At 50.2% G+C, this 21,359-nt stretch overlaps 3 protein-coding genes across 3 annotated transcripts; 1 reads left to right on the forward strand and 2 right to left on the reverse strand.

The window, feature by feature from the left end:
* Window positions 1–3,883: 3,883 nt before the first annotated feature.
* Window positions 3,884–4,192, reverse strand: LOC308050056 (feather keratin 1-like; the record flags this gene model as incomplete). The annotated part of the gene is made up of 1 exon (XM_080359982.1): window positions 3,884–4,192. The coding sequence occupies one exon, from the start codon at window positions 4,190–4,192 to the stop codon at window positions 3,884–3,886; it is 309 nt and encodes a 102-aa protein (XP_080216108.1).
* Window positions 4,193–5,446: 1,254 nt separating this feature from the next.
* LOC308049837 (feather keratin 1-like) lies at window positions 5,447–9,186 on the forward strand (the record flags this gene model as incomplete). The annotated part of the gene is made up of 3 exons (XM_080359707.1): window positions 5,447–5,456; window positions 8,431–8,528; window positions 8,857–9,186. The coding sequence occupies 3 exons, from the start codon at window positions 5,447–5,449 to the stop codon at window positions 9,184–9,186; spliced, it is 438 nt and encodes a 145-aa protein (XP_080215833.1).
* A 4,499-nt stretch (window positions 9,187–13,685) lies between these two features.
* Window positions 13,686–13,994, reverse strand: LOC308050054 (feather keratin 1-like; the record flags this gene model as incomplete). Its single annotated transcript, XM_080359980.1, has 1 exon — window positions 13,686–13,994. The coding sequence occupies one exon, from the start codon at window positions 13,992–13,994 to the stop codon at window positions 13,686–13,688; it is 309 nt and encodes a 102-aa protein (XP_080216106.1).
* Window positions 13,995–21,359: the final 7,365 nt, after the last annotated feature.

The following is a 21,359-nucleotide window of genomic DNA, read 5'->3' on the forward strand; positions in this document are numbered from 1 at the left end:
CCCATCCTCAGCTCCTTCCCGCAGAACACCGCCGTGGGATCCTCCACCTCCGCTGCCGTTGGCAGCATCCTCAGCTCTCAGGGAGTGCCCATCAACTCCGGGGGCTTTGGTCTCTCTGGCTTGGGCAGCGGCATCTGCGGCACGAGGAGTTGTTTCCCCTGCTAAAGCTGCTGGTGATGGCCCTGGGGAAACCCCCCTGGGACTCACAGATGGCACCAGACTGGGGACAGAGCATACGCTTGTTGCTTCCAGATGGGCTGAGCAACCTCAATACCCCTTGCAAAAGGACAGGGCCAGCCTGGGCTTTCAGAAAGCATGGCCCATGCCCATGCCCTTGGCCTTTCCCCTATTCCCGTGTCTCCTCTTCCAATTATGTCCTTGTTCCCTTGTGCTCCCCTGGGCTGTGAGCCCCACAAAGCCAGCCTAGGGAGGACCTGATGACCCTGGTCACTTCTGTGAGACAGACAAATAAATATCTGGCTCGATCTTCACCACAGCCAAGGGTCACAAACTTGTTTTCCTGTTCTGCCTCATTAAAGTTCTGCTGCATCTCAGCTCATGTCTCTTGTGCCATTCTTTTACCTTCAGATGATCTCCCAAGATGCCCAGGGACAGACGGGGTCCTCAGGTGTGGTTCTGGGAAGGGGTTGTTGGGGATGCTTTTGCAGTGACTGTTAACACAGGCTTACATTGAGTGTGTTTAGCCATACTTAAGATCACCCTCTGATTTCTAAACTTCACTGCCCATCTGGGGTTTGATAGGATTGTATGACATAGTTCAGTGTCCATTGTTTCTCTAGAATAATTTTATAACACCTACCAAAGCATTGTCTACTCCACTCCCAGTGAGACTTGTGCCCTCAGCATCTCGTCCTCAGAGAATTGCTCCAGGCTTCACACCATCCTGGCATCCCAGCTCATACCAATTGGTCAAGGTCTTTCTTGCATGAGAACAGTTCTGTAGATGCCATCTGACGAGTACTAAGAAGACTGGGAGCTTAAGTTTTTTGAAGGAGCTTTGAGTAACTCTGTATAGTGACCGACATACTAGACCAGAGCAGGAGGGTTGTGTCATGGTAAATAAGCTCTGAACCAACATTAATCTAAGTGGAACTGTTTGCAAACAGCTACAAATGGGGTTTATTCACCACTCCAACAACACCATGAAACACAGCTTTGGATACCATCTAGAAATTAATTACTCCACAGCACAGACAAACTCAAGGATATCAGATCCCAAGAATCTAGACTGATGATTCAAAATGTGCATCTCCCCACTCTGTTAGAAAGTGAGGACTCTCAAGAGTACCCAGATTGCTTACCAGTTTGGGAAGGTGTCTCAATCCCCAAGGAATGTTCCTTGCATGGCCAGTCTAAGGAACAGAGTCTCTGACTGCATACCCGCTAGCCCAAAGAAGACCATCTCAAAGGGTGCGTCCAGTGATTTATAGCCTGGCTGGGTCTGGCTGTGGTCATTATGAGCATGGTCCAGAAGCTTCTCTGCTTCTCGACACCTGGGAACCTCCTTGCCTGAGGACCCTGTCTGTTGCCTGAGGGTCCCAAATCTTCCGCTCCACCAGCTGGGGGGAGGTGAATGTGAGGAGTCACCATGCCCAGAGTAGGCATCGAGGTGGGGTGTAACTGTCGGCACCTTGGCACCGACCAACATGGATGGACAAGGGCAAGCACAGTGGGGCATAAAAGGCGCTAAGGAGCCATCAACTACTCTACTGAAAGCAAGACCTCACAGGGGGATATGCAACTGCCACAGCTTGGACTAGAGGATGTTTAAAGATCTGTCCATGTCCAAGTCTTTCTGTGGTTCTGCACTACACTGGTATCACAACCAAGGCAACCAGCTGTACTGTGTCACTTTCTTTAAGAATGTTATGGTTACAGTGGGTTCTCCTATCTGCTCTTGGCAAGCCACTGCCTGTGTCTTGTCAATATCACATTCCCTCCTGACTACTTGCATCACAGTTGATTCACCAAGGAAAAAGAAAAGGCATACACAATGACGCAGATGGTACCCACTAGACTCTGTTTGGTGATTCTCTAGGCAGACACATATAGAAATTACCAGAGAATCCTAGAATTACTGAGAGTTCTGAGTTGGTAGAGACCACAAAGTTCATGAAGTCCAACTCTGATCCCTACATAGGAGAAGCCCAAAATTCACACCATGTGTCTGAATGGTGCACGACTAAGCAGACTCAATGCAAGGCTGTGTTGATAGTCACTGCAAAATCATCCCAGACAACCCCCTTTCAAAAGCCACCTCTGAGACACAGGGGTCTCCATGGGAGATCATCTGCAGGGGAAAGGATGACACAAACGTGCAGTCTAGGATACAGAAGAACTGTAATGAGTCAAAAAAAAAAAAAAAAAAAAAAAAAGAAATAAGATGGATGCAAGTGCAGGGAGGAGATTTAGCAGGGGAAACGCCTTCTTGTGCCGCAGATGCCACTGCCCAAGCCAGAGAGACCAAAGCCCACAGAGTTGATGGGCACTCCCTGAGAGCTGAGGATGCTGCCAACGGCAGCAGAGGTGGAGGATCCCATGGCGGTTTCTAGCCGGTGAGGGAGGACCTGCTGGCCCTGCTCCCCCTGTAAGGCAGGCAGCTGGACACCTGCATGGGTCAAATGGCAGTGCATGTCGTCCTCATCTTGCTCCTTCCCGTTCTGTGCCAAATCTTCCAGCAGCCCAACACCAGGGCCAGGGAAAGGTGCTTTTGCAGTGACACCAGCAAAATAAGTGCAACTCTAGCACTGTTCCTGGGCACTTGTGTGGGGAGCAGCGACTGAGGCCATGGGGCTTGCTGAACATGAAGACTATATTTGTTGTGAGAATGATGAGCGGCTTTGGAGTAGCTATGTTGATGTCCTGCAGAAGACAGGTCCAGCCTCAACACTGTAGCAGTTTGTGGTTGGAGGACTAGAGACAATGGGCTCACGTTCAGACATGAGAGGTTTGTACCTGGGAGGAGGAAAACGGTTTTCAGCAAAAGGTGGTTCAAGCAGTAAAAGAGATTTCCTGGGGACATTGACCGGTCAACCTCCTTGAACACTCATGGCTGACAATGTGGAAAAAGGGCTTGGGCCCAATGAGCTCTGGAGGTCCATTCCACCTTGATTATGCTCTGATCCTATAGTCCAGGACAGCCTTTTTGTGCCTTCACCTACTGGCTACAGGGACCGCAGGCAAGATCAACTCAGCTTTATGGCCGAGGAGACAAGCATAAGATCTGTGGACACCATGTCTTGGCACAAGTTTTCCCAAAGATCCTGTGGCAGGATTTTCCCTTGCATATCTCAAGCTTTTATTTTCCATCTGGTCTTTTCCTCAGCTCACAACTCTGTATCTCAAGGTTATGGTTAGTACTGGTTCTCCTGTTAACAGCCCCATCCCAGAATCAGCCCTGAGCAACATGTGTCTCCTTGGGCATCTTGGGAGAGCATCTGCCGGGGAAAGGATGAGAAAGAAGTATGTGCTGGGATGCAAAAGAACTTTATTGAGCCAAAAAGAAAACAAGGTGGCTCTGAATAGAGGCCCCAGTACAGGGAGCACCAGGAGCAGACGAGAGTCGGCACTCTGTGGCTGTGCTGCAGATATAGCCAGGTGTCCATCTGACTGCTCCACAGAGGGAACAGGGCCAGAAGGTCCTCACAGCCCAGGGGAGCACAAGAGAACAGGGACACAAGAGGAACAGGAGACACTGGAAGAGTGGGAAGGTGGCATTAGCTGTGCTTTCTGAGAGCCCAGGCTGGCCCCATCTTTTGCAAAGGGTGCTGGGGTTGCTCAGACCCTCTGAAAACAACCACCAAATGCTCCACCCCCAGTCCAGTCCCATCTTGTTGCTCCCTGGGGGCCATCAGCAGCAGCTTTAGCAGGGGAAACGCCTCCTCGTGCCGCAGATGCCGCTGCCCAAGCCAGAGAGACCAAAGCCCCCGGAGTTGATGGGCACTCCCTGAGAGCTGAGGATGCTGCCAACAGCAGCGGAGGTGGAGGATCCCACGGCGGTGTTCTGCGGGAAGGAGCTGAGGATGGGGCCGGGCAGGGTCACCACCACGGAGGAGGGCTGGATGAAGACTCTGGAGTCTTGGCACTGCTGGACACAGGGCTCATTGCAGCTGTTGGCCAGCGGGGTTGGGCCGCAGGGCTGGCAGGGCAGGCACTGGTTGTAGCAGGACATGTCTTGTGGCTCGAGCTGCACCTGGGAGGGAGAAAAGGCAGGGGTAAGCAGAAGATGAGGGATTGTAGAGAAGCAGTCTGTCACCTCACCACAAAAGAGCCAAGCCTAGCCAAGGAAAGATGGAGGTTAGGACTGGAGGCTGTGTAGAGAGGTCCCTGTGTTTCTCCTTCACTTCGGGTTAAACGTTCCCCATCAAAAGTGACTGAGCTCAGGGATAACCCTGCCTACCCTCTCACTTACTTCAGCAAAGCACCAGGCTCTCTCCATGCAACACCACCTGAACCCTTCCCTCTGCCATGATAAACAGCCCTGTGTCCCACTGCCTGAGAAAGGAGCAGGAAGAGGTTGAGAAAACTAAGGAGGAGGGGAGAGGAGAAGAAAAGAGAGAGGAGAGGAGAGGAGAGGAGAGGAGAGGAGAGGAGAGGAGAGGAGAGGAGAGGAGAGGAGAGGAGAGGAGAGGAGAGGAGAAGGAGAGGAGGCTTCAGACTCACCTTGTTCCTGAGGAGAAGCAGGCAAGAGAAGTGAATGAGAAAGTGAGGATAAAGACCTGCTTTTATACTGCTACTGCACTGCCTCAGGCCCACAGTCACTGCATGTGGGCAGTAATTTTCCAACAGACTCACCTCCAAAGTAAAACATCTTACCTAATGGCACAGGTTAAGTTTTGTTTCATCAATGCTGCCATTCCGTTTCCTCATTTCTGACCTGACCATTAGGCCTCAGAGGCACCTTTGAAGTATTGACATGAAAGGACCAAGGATTTCCCAGATAGGAACACATCAGACAAGGCAGAATATGTGCCCCTGAGTGCTGGAGTCATCTGTGCAGGCAGAGGGCCTGGGGAAATCTGATGAGGTTGTTTCCCACTCCCTTTACATGAAGGTGCACATGTTCTCCTACCAATGCATTCCTCTCCTGCCTGTGTTAGTTTGTTTGAGAAAGTTGTCCCCTCTCATGCAGTCTCTGGGGGTTCTCAACCAATGTCATCGGTAGGTTTGGGGAAAGAGAACATTGCCCTCACAATCCCTGTGATTTCTCAACAAACTCTGTGGAGTTGGGTACCTCTGCACTACATCAGGGGTGCGTTGCTACTCTGGACAACACCATGTTCCTTCCACTCCCCTCACACCACCACGCACTTTGGCCATACGCTTTGGACACTAGCCAGCAGGAGAATCCTTTCCAAAACAAAAATGACTGTGGTGTGAGTCCCTGAGCTCTAGCAGTGCTGGCAAGTAGGTCACGCTGAGGGCAATGGCTGTTGGTACCGCCTGCAGTTGAGTACTCAGGCAGAATCCAGTGCTCGGAGACCATTTTCCTGGGGTTGGGATGGAGCTGCCCTGGCCACAGGGGAATTCAGCCCTGCCTGGAACACAGACCTGCAGACAGCACACATTTGTGGTTTGTCCTCACAACAAAAGCCTGACGCATGGCCAGTCCAAAGAGTGTGACTTGACAAGGGTAGGGAGAGTCTATTCCAGGTAGCTCATCTGCTGAAGACACTCCCTTGGCCTCCCAGGATGCGTCCGGGCTGCCTCCATGTCTGCAGGGCAGGGAAGTGCATTGCCGGTTTGATGTGGTCCTAGACCTGGTTTTGTACCCTGGCCCCTTCTGAGCACATCCCCTCCCTGGACATCCTCCAGGACATGGCACTGCAGGATCCCGAGAGTTCTTATATACTGGGGATATTAAGGGAGTTTCCTCGTGTTCTTGATGGTGCTGGGTTTTTCTCCAGCATGAGGAGGCTTTGGGGCTATGGGAAAGGATGGGTGCTTAAGCCCCAATGCCCAGGAGAAGACGCACTGCATGGGACTAAGGGATGAGTCCCAGTCAGAAGGGAGATGTTTTCTGAAAACCTTTCTTCCCTCTGCTGAGAATTCAGGAGACCTCCTCATCACAACCCATCCTTTTTGATCAGAAAGATGAGGGTTATCTGTCCATTCCCTTCTACCCCTAATGTTTCTGCTTGCTTTCCTGAGTATTGCCTGGATCTTTCCTGCTCTTGGACCAGGAAATGCCAAAGGTGCTGCTGGTTTTTCTGCGCTCATTTGCACTTCACAGCTGCTCTCATGGCATTCTACCTACCATCTGCCTCACTAGGTAGTGAACCTGAAGGCAGGGACTGTACTCTGCTGCTCACTTTCCTCCCTGTCATCAGGTCTTGAACACTGAATTTCTTCAGTGTGATAGCTATGGCTGTCCTTGATTCCCATGTTTTCAACCAGTTTTTCCCTCTTAGAAGCAGCTGTGCATCACCCAGCAGTTCACCATGACAGAATCACAGGATCCTTGAGGTTGGAAGGGACTTCAGGAGATCTTCTAGTCAAGGTGGCCCTGCTCAAAGCACAATCAGCCTTTAGAGGATGCTCGGGGCCACGTCTTGTCAAGCTCTGAATACCTACGAGGGTGCAGAAGACAGAGCCCATCTGTGATAATCCCAGACGGTGATTGACCACACTAACAAAGTCTTTTCTGATGTTTCTGTGCAATTTCTTGTATTGCAATAGGTGCCTGTCACCTCTTGTTCCTTCAGTGGGCAGGATCAGGAGTGCCTGGCTCTATATTCTTGACTCCCTCCCATCAGCTTTTTTACCCATTGCTAGGAAGTCTGTCCCAAGGACTTCTGCTTTTCGGGTTGAACAGCCCTAGCTTGTGCAGCCCCTCCTGCCTCAGGGTCTCCATTTGCTTCATGGGTTCCATGGCCCATTGCTGGATTTGTGCCAGTGTGGCAATTTTTCATACTGGGGAGCTGCTTCTACCCAAAGATGGAGTGTGGCGGATGCATTCCACAACCCCACACACTCCCCCAGCCAACCCAGCAACGGTTTCATCCAGACTGCAAAGGAGGGAAAGGCCTGAGCGGCAGCCAGGCCAAGAACTCCTGTTAGGAAACCTACAAAGAAGCAGAACATCACACTGAACACTCATAAGTTGTGAGTGCAAGGAGTCTTGTCCATATTTTTCCTACTCTGTGTGATGTGACTGGGAGCCAGCAACTTTTTCTATAAATATGACAGCCTGGGTAAGGTACCGTGAGCTCTCTCTGCTCAACAAGTGTGGCTGAATGGTGATGATCTTCTACTGCTCAAAGATCACTGGATGAGCCCAGTTCAAGTTTCATAGCAATCACTTAGCGTAAGTAAGTGCGTTCTGATTAGAATGAATCACCTAGAATTGGGTGACTCTTTTAAATATACTGTCTGCTTCATGTTATATAGTAATCTACGTACTATAAAGTTGTGCTCTTATTTACCAAAAGCAGCTACACACTGCACTGAACATTTGTGAGATAAGGTCTAGTTCACACTTTGCTTGGTGGAATGGAATTGACTGAGGAGAAAATGATGTCTTCAAGGCTAACACAAAGACATTACAGACATCTGCAAGATAAGGCTTGTTCTGCACTTTGCTGAAAACAGAAGGATTTATTCAGACAAAACAGAGCCTTCAAGGCTATGTGCTATAAATAATATCTACAGAAAAGAAAGGTTCCTAACTGCGTGAAGAAAATTAACTCACTTTCAGTCAAACAAGCTCACCCTGGTACACTTATGTCAGTCCAATCTGTTTAAATGTTCCCACACCTGATTCTCCACTACTGTGAGGAACTTATTCTTGCTCCAGACATTCCAAGGACTCTCAGGAGCCTGATCTTTAGACAGCAAATCCTGCCAGTCAAGACTTAGGCCAAGAGTCCTTGGAGTACCTCTGCCTTTCTTATAACTCCTGTCCCCAGTAAAGTTGCTCCATTCAGCCTTTGCACAAGCCTCTCTTTTGCTGCTGACCTACCTGGAAGAAGACCTACTTCTTGCCCTCCACATGATTTGCCTGGATCAATACCAGGTGGGCTTTGACTTTCCTATCCCCACCCTGCATACTCAGAGAGCCTGACAAATGTTGGCCCCAGAGCAAAGGGCATAAAGAGGCAGACAACAGAAACCTCTTCCTGCAATGGGAATTGCAAACAATTGAACTGCTCCAACCCAACACACCTTGGCTCCACGGGACCCCTCAGCCCGTGAGGGCACATCTTCACCAGGCACAGACGCGATCTAGCCGGGGATATCACTGGCTGTCTCATCCAGGCACATGAAAGGAGCTTGTATGGCAGACCAGGAATGTCAGAAATGAGGAAATAAAATGAGAAGGTGTCAGAAAACCCAAATGTAACCAGTGCAATAGGGCAGGATATTTTGCTTTGAGGCTGAGTCTACTGGAAAATTACTGCCCACGTGCAGTGACTGGGTGCCTGGGGCAGTGCAGGAGCAGTATAAAAGTGGCTCCTTCTCCTCACTCTCTCATCCACTCCTCTCACCTCCACCTCCTTGGGAACAAGGTGAGTCTGAAGCTCGTTCTCCTCTTCCTTTTCTTCCTCCTGCACTTTGATCCTCTCCAGAACTTCTCAGCACAAACTTGCCCATTTTTCTTATGCTGGGTCATGGGGCTGCTTGTCATGGGACAACTAAGAGGTATACCATGGAGAGAAGTTGAGGCTGCACTGAGTTATCTGCTGAGCTATGGACAAGGAAGTGATCACCCTGGACTTGGTTACTGTTTGTAGGACTCTTTTGGGATGAGAGGAAGGATTTCCATCATCTGGAGTGACAAGTTACTGTTCAACCATCCCTTATAACCTGCTTCTCCCTACCCTTTCTCCCTCCCAGGTGCAGCTCCAGCCACAAGACATGTCCTGCTACAACCAGTGCCTGCCCTGCCAGCCCTTTGGCCCGACCCCGCTGGCCAACAGCTGCAATGAGCCCTGTGTCCAGCAGTGCCAGGACTCCCATGTTTACATCCAGCCCTCCCCCGTGGTGGTGACCCTGCCCGGCCCCATCCTCAGCTCCTTCCCGCAGAACACCGCCGTGGGATCCTCCACCTCCGCTGCTGTTGGCAGCATCCTCAGCTCTCAGGGAGTGCCCATCAACTCTGGGGGCTTTGGCCTCTCTGGCTTGGGCAGCGGCATCTGCGGCACGAGAAGGCGTTTCCCCTGCTAAAGCTGCGGCTGCTGGCCCTGGGGAAGGCCCCCAGGGAAACACAAGATAGGCCTGGACTGGGGATGAAGCATTGGGTGGTTGTTTTCAGAGGATCTGAGCAATCCCAACACTCCTTCCAAAAGGACAGGACCAGCCTGGGCTCTCAGAAAGCACAGCTAATGCCACCTTCCCCCACTTCCAGTGTCCCCTGTTCCTCTTGTGTCCTTGTTCTACTGTGCTCCCCTGGGCTGTGAGCCCCACTAAGCCAGCCTAGGGAGGACCTGCTGGCCCTGCTCCCTCAGTGGGGCAGGCAGATAAATATCTGGCAGGGTCTCCACCACAGCCATGGGTCACAGCCTCCTGTCTACCCCTGGTGCTCCTTGCACTGGGGTCTCCACTTGAATCAACCTAGTTTTCCTCTTTTGCCCCATTAAAGTTCTGCTGCATCCCAGCTCATGCCTGTGTGTCTTCCTTTCCCCTGAAGAGGCTCTCACAAGATGCTCAGGGTCAGCCCTGGTCCTTAGGTGTGGTTCTAAGAAGGGATTGTTGAGGATATTTTTGCAGTGGCTGTTAACACAGGCTTGCTTTGAGTGTGCTTAGCCTTACTTGGGATGACCCTCTGATTTCTAAACTTCACTGCCCATCTGGGGTTTGACAGAATTCTATGACAGAGTTCAATGACCATTGCTTCTCTAGAATGATTATATACCTGCCATGAAAGCATTCTTTATTCCATGTTCAGTGAGGCCCTCAGCCTCTCTTTTTCAAAGGATTGCTCCAGCCCTTACACCATCCTAGTTTCCCAGCTTGTACCACTTGGTCAAGAACCTTCTTGCATGAGAGCAGTTCTGTAGATGCGACCTGATGAATGCTAAGCAGACTGGGAGCTTAGGTTTTTTGAAGGAACTTTGAATAACTTGATGTACTGACAGACATCCCTACCCACAGCAGGAGGGCTGAGTCATGGAGGAACCCCAAAAATCAGTTTAGACGGGAAATAAGCTCCAAACCAACATTAATGTAGATAGAATTGTTTGCAAATAAACAGCTACAAATGAGGTTTATTCAGCACTCCGACAACACGAGGTTTGGATACCATCTAGAAATTAATAGCTACACACCACAGACAAACTCAAGGATATCAGATCCCAAAAATCTAGCATGATGAGTCAAAATGTGCATCTCCCCACTCTGTTAGAAAGTGAGGACTCTCAAGAGTACCCAGATTGCTTACTAGTTTGGCAAGGTGTCTCAATCCCCAAGGAATGTTCCTTGCATGGCCAGTCTAAGGAACAGAGTCTCTGACTGCATACCCGCTAGCCCAAAGAAGACCATCTCAAAGGGTGTGTCCAGTGATTTATGGCCTAGCTGGGTCTGGCTGTGGTCATTATGAGCATGGTCCAGAAGCTTCTCTGCCTCTCTGGACCTGGGATCCTCCTTGCCTGAGGACCCTGTCTGTTGCCTGAGGGTCCCAAATCTTCCGCTCCACCAGCTGGGGGGAGGTGAATGTGAGGAGTCACCATGCCCAGAGTAGGCATCGAGGTGGGGTGTAACTGTCGGCACCTTGGCACCGACCAACATGGATGGACAAGGGCAAGCACAGTGGGGCATAAAAGGCGCTAAGGAGCCATCAACTACTCTACTGAAAGCAAGACCTCACAGGGGGATATGCAACTGCCACAGCTTGGACTAGAGGATGTTTAAAGACTTGTCCATATCCAAGTCTTTCTGTGGTTCTGCACTACACTGGTATCACAACCAAGGCAACCAGCTGTACTGTGTCACTTTCTTTAAGAATGTTATGGTTACAGTGGGTTCTCCTATCTGCTCTTGGCAAGCCACTGCCTGTGTCTTGTCAATACCACATTCCCTCCTGACTACTTGCATCACAGTTGATTTACCAAGGAAAAAGAAAAGGCATACACAATGACGCAGATGGTACCCACTAGACTCTGTTTGATGATTCTCTAGGTAGACAAATATAGAAATTACAACAGAATTCTAGAATTACCGAGAGTTCTGAGTTGGTAGAGACCACAAGGATCATCAGGACCAACTCCGATCCCTACATAGGAGAAGCCCAAAATTCACACCATGTGTCTGAATGGTGCAAGACTAAGCAGACTCAATGCAAGGCTGTGTTGATAGTTACTGCAAAATTATCCCAGACAACCCCCTTGTAAAAGCCACCTCTGAGACACCTGGGTCTCCATGGGCATCTTGGGAGATCATCTGCAGGGGAAAGGATGACAGAAAAGTGCAGTCTGGGATACAGAAGAACTTTAATGAGTCAAAAAAAAAAAAAGGTGGATGCAAGTGCAGGGAGGAGATTTAGCATCGGAAACACCTCCATGTGCCGCAGTAGCAGCTGCCCAAGCCAGAGAGACCAAAGCCCCTGGAGTTGATGGGCACTCCCTGAGAGCTGAGGATGCTGCCAGCATCAGCAGAGGTGGAGAATCTCGTGGTGGTGTCTAGCCAGTGAGGGAGGACCTGCTGGCCCTGCTCCACCTGTAAGCCAGACAGCTTGACACCTGCCTGGATGTTTGCCAGGGGCATGGATTTCAAAATCTCATCTCCACTGGTGTTCCTTGAACTAGGATCTCCACTCATAACAACATCGTTTCCATCTTTGACTCATTAAAGTTCTGCTGTATCCCAGCCCAAGCCTCTGTGTCATCCTTTTCCCTGCAGACGCTATCCCAAGATGCCCATGGAGAGAAATGGTCCTCACACTGATTGTGGGATGGAGTTGTTGTGGATGGTTGGACAATGGTTGTTAACAGAAAGATTATTAAGTGAACGACTGTGGGCATCCTTTTAAAGCAGTAGTTCTTCAAGGCTGGGCAGGCATCGATGTGCTGCTGTGAGGTGGTGGCTGATTCAGTTTGCATCACTTGTTATTTCTGGTTTTTTCCATTTTTTCCTTCCCCTTTTATACTTTCCTGAATGTGACCAGAGGGTATTTTGCTCTTTTGCTGTTCCAACTCTCCATACCACTGCGACAGTGGATCGAGAGAACAATGGGTAGGTGCTTAGTTGTGCTCAGGTTCCGCACACCACACAGATCAACCGGCAGTGCATGTCATACTCATCTTACTCCTCCCCGTTCTGTGCCAAATCTTCCAGCAGCCCAACAGCAGGGCCAGGGAAAGGTGCTTTTGTAGTGACACCAGCAAAACAAGTGCAACTCTAGCACTGTTCCTGGGCACCAAGAACATTCACCAACATCCTGGCCAAGGTGAGCAGGACCTCAGATAGCAGTACCGGGTAGTGACTATCCCACTCTGCTCAGCATTCACTTGAAAGAACCTACAAAACTGCTGCAATGTAAGAAAGATGTGATGCAAGAAGCACCTTGGCCAAAACAGTTCATCAGGTGTTGTGGGATGGTGAGGAGCAGAAGCACTTGTGTGGGGAGCAGCGGCTGAGGCCATGGGGCTTCCTGAGCATGAAGACTATATTTGTTGTGAGAATGATGAGCGGCTTTGGAGTAGCTATGTTGATGTCCTGCAGAAGACAGGTCCAGCCTCAACACTGTGGCAGTTCGTGGCTGGAGAGCTAGAGACAATGGGCTCACATTCAGACATGAGAGGTTTGTACCTGGGAGGAGGAAAACGGTTTTCAGCAAAAGGTGGTTCAAGCAGTAAAAGAGATTTCCTGGGGACATTGACCGGTCAACCTCCTTGAACACTCATGGCTGACAATGTGGAAAAAGGGCTTGGGCCCAATGAGCTCTGGAGGTCCATTCCACCTTGATTATGCTCTGATCCTATAGTCCAGGACAGCCTTTTTGTGCCTTCACCTACTGGTTACACGGACAGCAGCGAAGATCAACTCAGCTTTATGGCCGAGAAGGCAAGCACAAGATCTGTGGACAACATGTCTTGGCATAAGTTTTCCCAGAGTTCCTGTGGTAGGATATTCCCTTGCATTTCTCAAGCTTTTATTTTCCATCTGGTCTTTTCCTCAGCTCACAACTCTGTATCTCAAGCTTACGGTGAGTACCAGTTCTCCTGTTAACAGCCCCATCCCGAAACCAGCCCTGAGCAACATGTGTCTCCTTGGGCATCTTCGGAGAGCATTTGCAGTGGAAAAGATGAGAAAGAAGTATGGGCTGGGATGCAAAAGAACTTTATTAAGTCAAAAAAGAAAACAAGGTGGCTCTGAATAGAGGCCCCAGTACAGAGAGCACCAGGGACAGACTGCAGTCTGCACCCTGTGGCTGTGGTGCAGATATAGCCAGGTGTCCATCTCCTTATCCCACAGAGGGAACAGGGCCAGAAGGTCCTCACAGCCCAGGGGAGCACAAGAGAACAGGGACACAAGAGGAACAGGAGAAACTGGAATAGTGGGAAGGTGGCATTAGCTGTGCTTTCTGAGAGCCCAGGCTGGTCCCATCTTTTGCAAAGGGTGCTGGGGTTGCTCAGACCCTCTGAAAACAACCACCAAATGCTCCATCGCCAGCCTGGTCTTCCCTTATGTGTCCCTGCGGGCCTTCCTCAGGCCCATCAATAGCAGCTTCAGCAGGGGAAACGCCTCCTCGTGCCGCAGATGCCGCTGCCCAAGCCAGAGAGACCAAAGCCCCCGGAGCTGATGGGCACTCCCTGAGAGCTGAGGATGCTGCCAACGGCAGCGGAGGTGGAGGATCCCACGGCGGTGTTCTGCGGGAAGGAGCTGAGGATGGGGCCAGGCAGGGTCACCACCACAGGGGAGGGCTGGATGTAAACATGGGAGTCCTGGCACTGCTGGACACAGGGCTCATTGCAGCTGTTGGCCAGCGGGGTTGGGCCGCAGGGCTGGCAGGGCAGGCACTGGTTGTAGCAGGACATGTCTTGTGGCTCAAGCTGCACCTGGGAGGGAGAGAAGGCAGGGGTAAGCAGAAGATGAGGGATTGTAGAGAAGCAGTCTGTCACCTCACCACAAAAGAGCCAAGCCTAGCCAAGGAAAGATGGAGGTTAGGACTGGAGGCTGTGTGGAAAGGTCCCTGTGTTTCTCCTTCACTTCGGGTTAAACGTTCCCCATCAAAAGTGACTGAGCTCAGGGATAACCCTGCCTATCCTCTCACTTACTTCAGCAAAGCACCAGGCTCTCTCCATGCAACACCACCTGAACCCTTCCCTCTGCCATGATAAACAGCCCTGTGTCCCACTGCCTGAGAAAGGAGCAGGAAGAGGTTGAGAAAAAGATGGAGAGAGAGGCGAGGCGAAGAGAGGAGAGGAGAGGAGAGGAGAGGAGAGGAGAGGAGAGGAGAGGAGAGGAGAGGAGAGGAGAGGAGAGGAGAGGAGAGGAGAGGAGAGGAGAGGAGAGGAGAGGAGAGGAGAGGAGAGGAGAGGAGGCTTCAGACTCACCTCGTTCCTGAGGAGAAGCAGGCAAGAGAAGTGAATGAGAAAGTGAGGATAAGGACCTGCTTTTATACTGCTACTGCACTGCCTCAGGCCCACAGTCACTGCATGTGGGCAGTAATTTTCCAACAGACTCACCTCCAAAGTAAAACATCTTACCTAATGGCACAGGTTAAGTTTTGTTTCATCAATGCTGCCATTTCATTTCCGCATTTCTGACCTGACCATTAGGCCTCAAAGGCATCTTTGAAGTATTGACATGAAAGGACCAAGGATTTCCCAGATAGGAACACATCAGACAAGGCAGAATATGTGCCCCTGAGTGCTGGAGTCATCTGTGCAGGCAGAGGGCTTAGGCCTGGGGAAATCTGATGAGGTTGTTTCCCACTCCCTTTACATGAAGGTGCACATGTTCTCCTACCAATGCATTCCTCTCCTGCCTGTGTTAGTTTGTTTGGGAAAGTTGTCCCCTCTCATGCAGTCTCTGGGGGTTCTCAACCAATGTCATCTGCAAGTTTGGGGAAAGAGAACATTGCCCTCACAATCCCTGTGATTTCTCAACAAACCCTGTGGAGTTGGGTACCTCTGCACTACATCAGGGGTGCGTTGCTGCTCTGGACAACACCATGTTCCTTCCAGTCCCCTCACACCACCACGCACTTTGGCCATACGCTTTGGACACTAGCCAGCAGGAGAATCCTTTCCAAAACAAAAATGACTGTGGTGTGAGTCCCTTGAGGTCTGGCAGTGCTGGCAAGTAGGTCACGCTGAGGGCGATGGCTGTTGGTGCCGCCTGCAGCTGAGTACTCAGGTAGAATCCAGTGCTCGGAGACCATTTTCCTGGAGTTGGGATGGAGCTGCCCTGGCCACAGGGGAATTCAGCCCTGCCTGGAACACAGACCTGCAGACAGCACACATTTGTGGTTTGTCCTCACAACAAAAGCCTGACGCATGGCCAGTCCAAAGAGTGTGACTTGACAAGGGTAGGGAGAGTCTATTCCAGGTAGCTTGCCTGCTGAAACACTCCCATGGCCTCCTGGGTTGCGTCCCAGCTGCCTCCATGTCTGCAGGGCAGGGAAGTGCATTGCCGCTTTGATGTGGTCCTAGACCTGGTTTTGTATCCTGGGCCTTTTTGAGCACATCCCCTCCCTGGACATCCTCCAGGACATGGCACTGCAGGATCCCGAGAGTTCTTATATACTGGGTTTATTAAGGGAGTTTCCTCGTGTTCTTGATGGTGCTGGGTTTTTCTCCAGCATGAGGATGCTTTGGGGCTATGGGAAAGGATGGGTGCTTAAGCTCCAATGCCCAGGAGAAGACGCACTGCATGGGACCAAGGGATGAGTCCCAGTCAGAAGGGAGATGTTTTCTGAAAACCTTTCTTCCCTCTGCTGAGAATTCAGGAGACCTCCTCATCACAACCCATCCTTTTTGGTCAGAAAGGTGAGGGTTGTCTGTCCATTCCCTTCTACCCCTAATGTTTCTGCTTGCTTTCCTGAGTATTGCCTGGATTTTTCCTGCTCTTGGACCAGGAAATGCCAAAGGTGCTGCTGGTTTTTCTGCGCTCATTTGCACTTCACAGCTGCTCTCATGGCATTCTACCTACCATCTGCCTCACTAGGTAGTGAACCTGAAGGCAGGGACTGTACTCTGCTGCTCACTTTCCTCCCTGTCATCAGGTCTTGAACATTCAATTTCTTCAGTGTGATAGCTATGGCTGTCCTTGATTCCCATGTTCCCAACCAGTTTTTCCCTCTTAGAAGCAGCTGTGCATCACCCAGTAGTTCAGCATGACAGAATCACAGGATCCTTGAGGTTGGAAGGGACATCAGGAGATCTTCTAGTCAATGCGGCCCTGCTCAAAGCACAGTCAGCTTTTAGAGGATGCTCGGGGCCACGTCTTGTCAAGCTCTGAATACCTACGAGGGTGCAGAAGACAGAGCCCATCTGTGATAATCCCAGACGGTGCTTGACCACACTAACAAAGTCTTTTCTGATGTTTCTGTGCAATTTCCTGTATTGCAATAGGTGCCTGTAACCTCTTGTTCCTTCAGTGGGTAGGATCAGGAGTGCCTGGCTCTATATTCTTGACTCCCTCCCATCAGCTTTTTTACCCGTTGCTAGGAAGTCTGTCCCAGGGACTTCTGCTTTTCGGGTTGAACAGCCCTAGCTTGTGCAGCCCCTCCTGCCTCAGGGTCTCCATTCGCTTCATGGGTTCCATGGTCCTTTGCTGGATTTGTGCTAGTGTGGCAATTTTTCATACTGGGGAGCTGCTTCTACCCAAAGATGGAGTGTGGTGGATGCATTCCACAACCCCACACACTCCCCCAGCCAAACCAGCAACGGTTTCATCCAGACTACAAAGGAGGGAAAGGCCTGAGCGGCAGCCATGCCAAGAACTCCTGTTAGGAAACCTACAAAGTAGCAGAACATCACACTGAACACTCATAAGTTGTGAGTGCAAGGAGTCTTGTCCATATTTTTCCTACTCTGTGTGATGTGACTGGTAGCCAGCAACTTTATTCTATAAATATGACAGCCTGGGTAAGGTACCGTGAGCTCTCTCTGCTCAACAAGTGTGGCTGAATGGTGATGATCTTCTACTGCTCAAAGATCACTGGATGAGCCCAGTTTAAGTTTCATAGCAATCACTTAGCGTAAGTGCGTTCTGATTAGAATGAATCACCTAGAATTGGGTGACTCTTTTAAATATACTGTCTGCTTCATGTTATATAGTAATCTACGTACTATAAAGTTGTGCTCTTATTTACCAAAAGCAGCTACACACTGCACTGAACATTTGTGAGATAAGGTCTAGTTCACACTTTGCTTGGTGGAATGGAATTGACTGAGGAGAAAATGATGCCTTCAAGTCTAACACCAAGACATTACAGATATCTGCAAGATAGGGCTTGTTCTGCACTTTGCTGAAAACAGAAGGATTTATTCAGACAAAACAGAGCCTTCAAGGCTATGTGCTATAAACAATATCTACAGAAAAGAAAGGTTCCTAACTGCATGAAGAAAATTAACTCACTTTCAGTCAAACAAGCTCACCCTGGTGCACTCATGTCAGTCCAATCTGTTTAAATGTTCCCACACCTGATTCTCCACTACTGTGAGGAACTTATTCTTGCTCCAGACATTCTAAGGACTCTCAGGAGCCTGATCTTTAGACAGCGAATCCTGCCAGTCAAGACTAAGGCCAAGAGCCCTTGGAGAATCTCTGCCTGTCCTATAACTCCTGTCCCCAGTAGAGCTGCTCCATTCAGCCTTTGCACAAGCCTCTCTTTTGCTGCTGACCTGCCTGAAAGAAGACCTACTTCTTGCCCTCCACATGATTTGCCTGGATCAATACCAGGTGGGCTTTGACTTTCCTATCCCCACCCTGCATACTCAGAGAGCCTGACAAATGTCGGCCCCAGAGCAAAGGGCATCAAGAGGAAGGCAACAGAAACCTCTTCCTGCAATGGGAATTGCAAACAATTGAACTGCTCCAACCCAACACACCTTGGCTCCACGGGACCCCTCAGCCCGTGAGGGCACATCTTCACCAGGCACAGACGTGATCTAGCCGCAGATATCTCTGGCTGTCTCATCCAGGCACATGAAAGGAGCTTGTATGGCAGACCAGGAATGTCAGAAATGAGGAAATAAAATGAGGAGGTGTCAGGAAACCCAAAAGCAACCAGTGCAATAGGGCAGGATATTTTTCTTTGAGGGTGAGTCTACTGGAAAATTACTGCCCACGTGCAGTGACTGGGTGCCTGGGACAGTGCAGGAGCAGTATAAAAGTGGCTCCTTCTCCTCACTCTCTCATCCACTCCTCTCACCTCCACCTCCTTGAGAACAAGGTGAGTCTGAAGCTCGTTCTCCTCTTCCTTTTCTTCCTCCTGCACTTTGATCCTCTCCAGAATTTCTCAGCACAAACTTGCCCATTTTTCTTATGCTGGGTCATGGGGCTGCTTGTCATGGAAGAAGAAAGAGGTATATCATGGAGAAAAGTCGAGGCTTCACTGAGTTATCTGCTGAGCTATGGACAAGGAAGTGATCAGCCTGGACTTGGTTACTGTTTGTAGGACTCTTTTGGGATGAAAGGAAGGATTTTCATCATCTGGAGTGACAAGCTACTGTTCAACCACCCCTTATAACCTGCTTCCCTGTACCCTCTCTCCCTCCCAGGTGCAGCTCCAGCCACAAGACATGTCCTGCTACAACCAGTGCCTGCCCTGCCAGCCCTGTGGCCCGACCCCGCTGGCCAACAGCTGCAATGAGCCCTGTGTCCAGCAGTGCCAGGACTCCCATGTTTACATCCAGCCCTCCCCTGTGGTGGTGACCCTGCCCGGCCCCATCCTCAGCTCCTTCCCACAGAACACCGCCGTGGGATCCTCCACCTCCGCTGCTGTTGGCAGCATCCTCAGCTCTCAGGGAGTGCCCATCAACTCCGGGGGCTTTGGTCTCTCTGGCTTGGGCAGCGGCATCTGCGGCACGAGGAGGTGTTTCCCCTGCTAAAGCTGCGGCTGCTGGCCCTGGGGAAGGCCCCCAGGGAAACACAAGATAGGCCTGGACTGGGGATGAAGCATTGGGTGGTTGTTTTCACAGGGTCTGAGCAATCCCAACACTCCTTCCAAAAGGACAGGACCAGCCTGGGCTCTCAGAAAGCACAGCTAATGCCACCTTCCCCCACTTCCAGTGTCCCCTGTTCCTCTTGTGTCCTTGTTCTACTGTGCTCCCCTGGGCTGTGAGCCCCACTAAGCCAGCCTAGGGAGGACCTGCTGGCCCTGCTCCCTCAGTGGGGCAGGCAGATAAATATCTGGCAGGGTCTCCACCACAGCCATGGGTCACAGCCTCCTGTCTACCCCTGGTGCTCCTTGCACTGGAGTCTCCACTTGTATTAACTTAATTTTCCTCTTTTGCCCCATTAAAGTTCTGCTGCATCCCAGCTCATGCCTGTGTGTCTTCCTTTCCCCTGAAGAGGCTCTCACAAGATGCTCAGGGTCAAACCTGGTCCTTAGGTGTTGTTCTAAGAAGGGATTGTTGAGGATATTTTTGCAGTGGCTGTTAACACAGGCTTGCTTTGAGTGTGCTTAGCCTTACTTGGGATGACCCTCTGATTTCCGACTTCGCTGCCCATCTGGGATTTGACAGAATTCTATGACAGAGTTCAATGACCATTGCTTCTCTAGAATGATTATATACCTGCCATGAAAGCATTCTTTATTCCATGTTCAGTGAGCCTTTTGACCTCAGCCTCTCTTTTTCAAAGGATTGCTCCAGCCCTTACACCATCCTAGTTTCCCAGCTTGTACCACTTGGTCAAGAACCTTCTTGCATGAGAGCAGTTCTGTAGATGCGACCTGATGAGCGCTAAGCAGACTGGGAGCTTAGGTTTTTTGAAGGAACTTTGAATAACTTGATGTACTGACAGACATCCCTACCCACAGCAGGAGGGCTGAGTCATGGAGGAACCCCAAAAATCAGTTTAGACGGGAAATAAGCTCCAAACCAACATTAATGTAGATAGAACTGTTTGCAAATAAACAGCTACAAATGAGGTTTATTCAGCACTCCGACAACACGAGGTTTGGATACCATCTAGAAATTAATTGCTACACACCTCAGACAAACTCAAGGATATCAGATCCTAAAAATCTAGCGTGATGAGTCAAAATGTGTATCTCCCCACTCTTTTAGAAAGTGAGGACTCTCAAGAGTACCCAGATTGCTTACTAGTTTGGCAAGGTGTCTCAATCCCCAAGGAATGTTCCTTGCATGGCCAGTCTAAGGAACAGAGTCTCTGACTGCATACCCGCTAGCCCAAAGAAGACCATCTCAAAGGGTGCGTCCAGTGATTTATAGCCTGCTTGGGTCTGGCTGTGGTCATTATGAGCATGGTCCAGAAGCTTCTCTGCTTCTCGACACCTGGGAACCTCCTTGCCTGAGGACCCTGTCTGTTGCCTGAGGGTCCCAAGTCTTCTGCTCTACCAGCTGGGGGGAGGTAAATGTGAGGAGTCACCATGCCCAGAGTAGGCATCGAGGAGGGGTGTAACTGTCGGCACCTTGGCACTGACCGAGGTGGATGGACAAGGGCAAGCACAGTGGGGCATAAAAGGCACTAAGGAGCCATCAACTACTCTACTGAAAGCAAGACCTCACAGGGGGATGTGCAACTGCCGCAGCTTGGACTAAAGGATGTTTAAAGACCTGTCCCTATCCAAGTCTTTCTGTGGTTCTGCGCTACACTGGTATCACAACCAAGGCAACCAGCTGTACTGTGTCACTTTCTTTAAGAATGTTATGGTTACAGTGGGTTCTCCTGTCTGCTCCTGGCAAGCCACTGCCTGTGTCTTGTCAATACCACATTCCCTCCTGACTACTTGCATCACAGTTGATTTACCAAGGAAAAAGAAAAGGCATACACAATGACGCAGATGGTACCCACTAGACTCCGTTTGGTGATTGTCTAGGTAGACAAATATAGAAATTACAACAGAATTCTAGAATTACCGAGAGTTCTGAGTTGGTAGAGACCACAAGGATCATCAGGACCAACTCCGATCCCTACATAGGAGAAGCCCAAAATTCACACCATGTGTCTGAATGGTGCAAGACTAAGCAGACTCAATGCAAGGCTGTGTTGATAGTTACTGCAAAATCATCCCAGACAACCCCCTTGTAAAAGCCACCTCTGAGACACCTGGGTCTCCATGGGCATCTTGGGAGATCATCTGCAGGGGCAAGGATGACACAAAAGTGCAGTCTAGGATACAGAAGAACTTTAATGATTCAAAAAAAAAAAAAAAAAAAAAAAAAGAAATAGGGTGGATGCAAGTGAAGGGAGGAGATTTAGCA

Source organism: Nesoenas mayeri (assembly GCF_963082525.1).
Source record: "Nesoenas mayeri genome assembly, chromosome: 26".
Lineage (NCBI taxonomy): Eukaryota > Metazoa > Chordata > Aves > Columbiformes > Columbidae > Nesoenas > Nesoenas mayeri.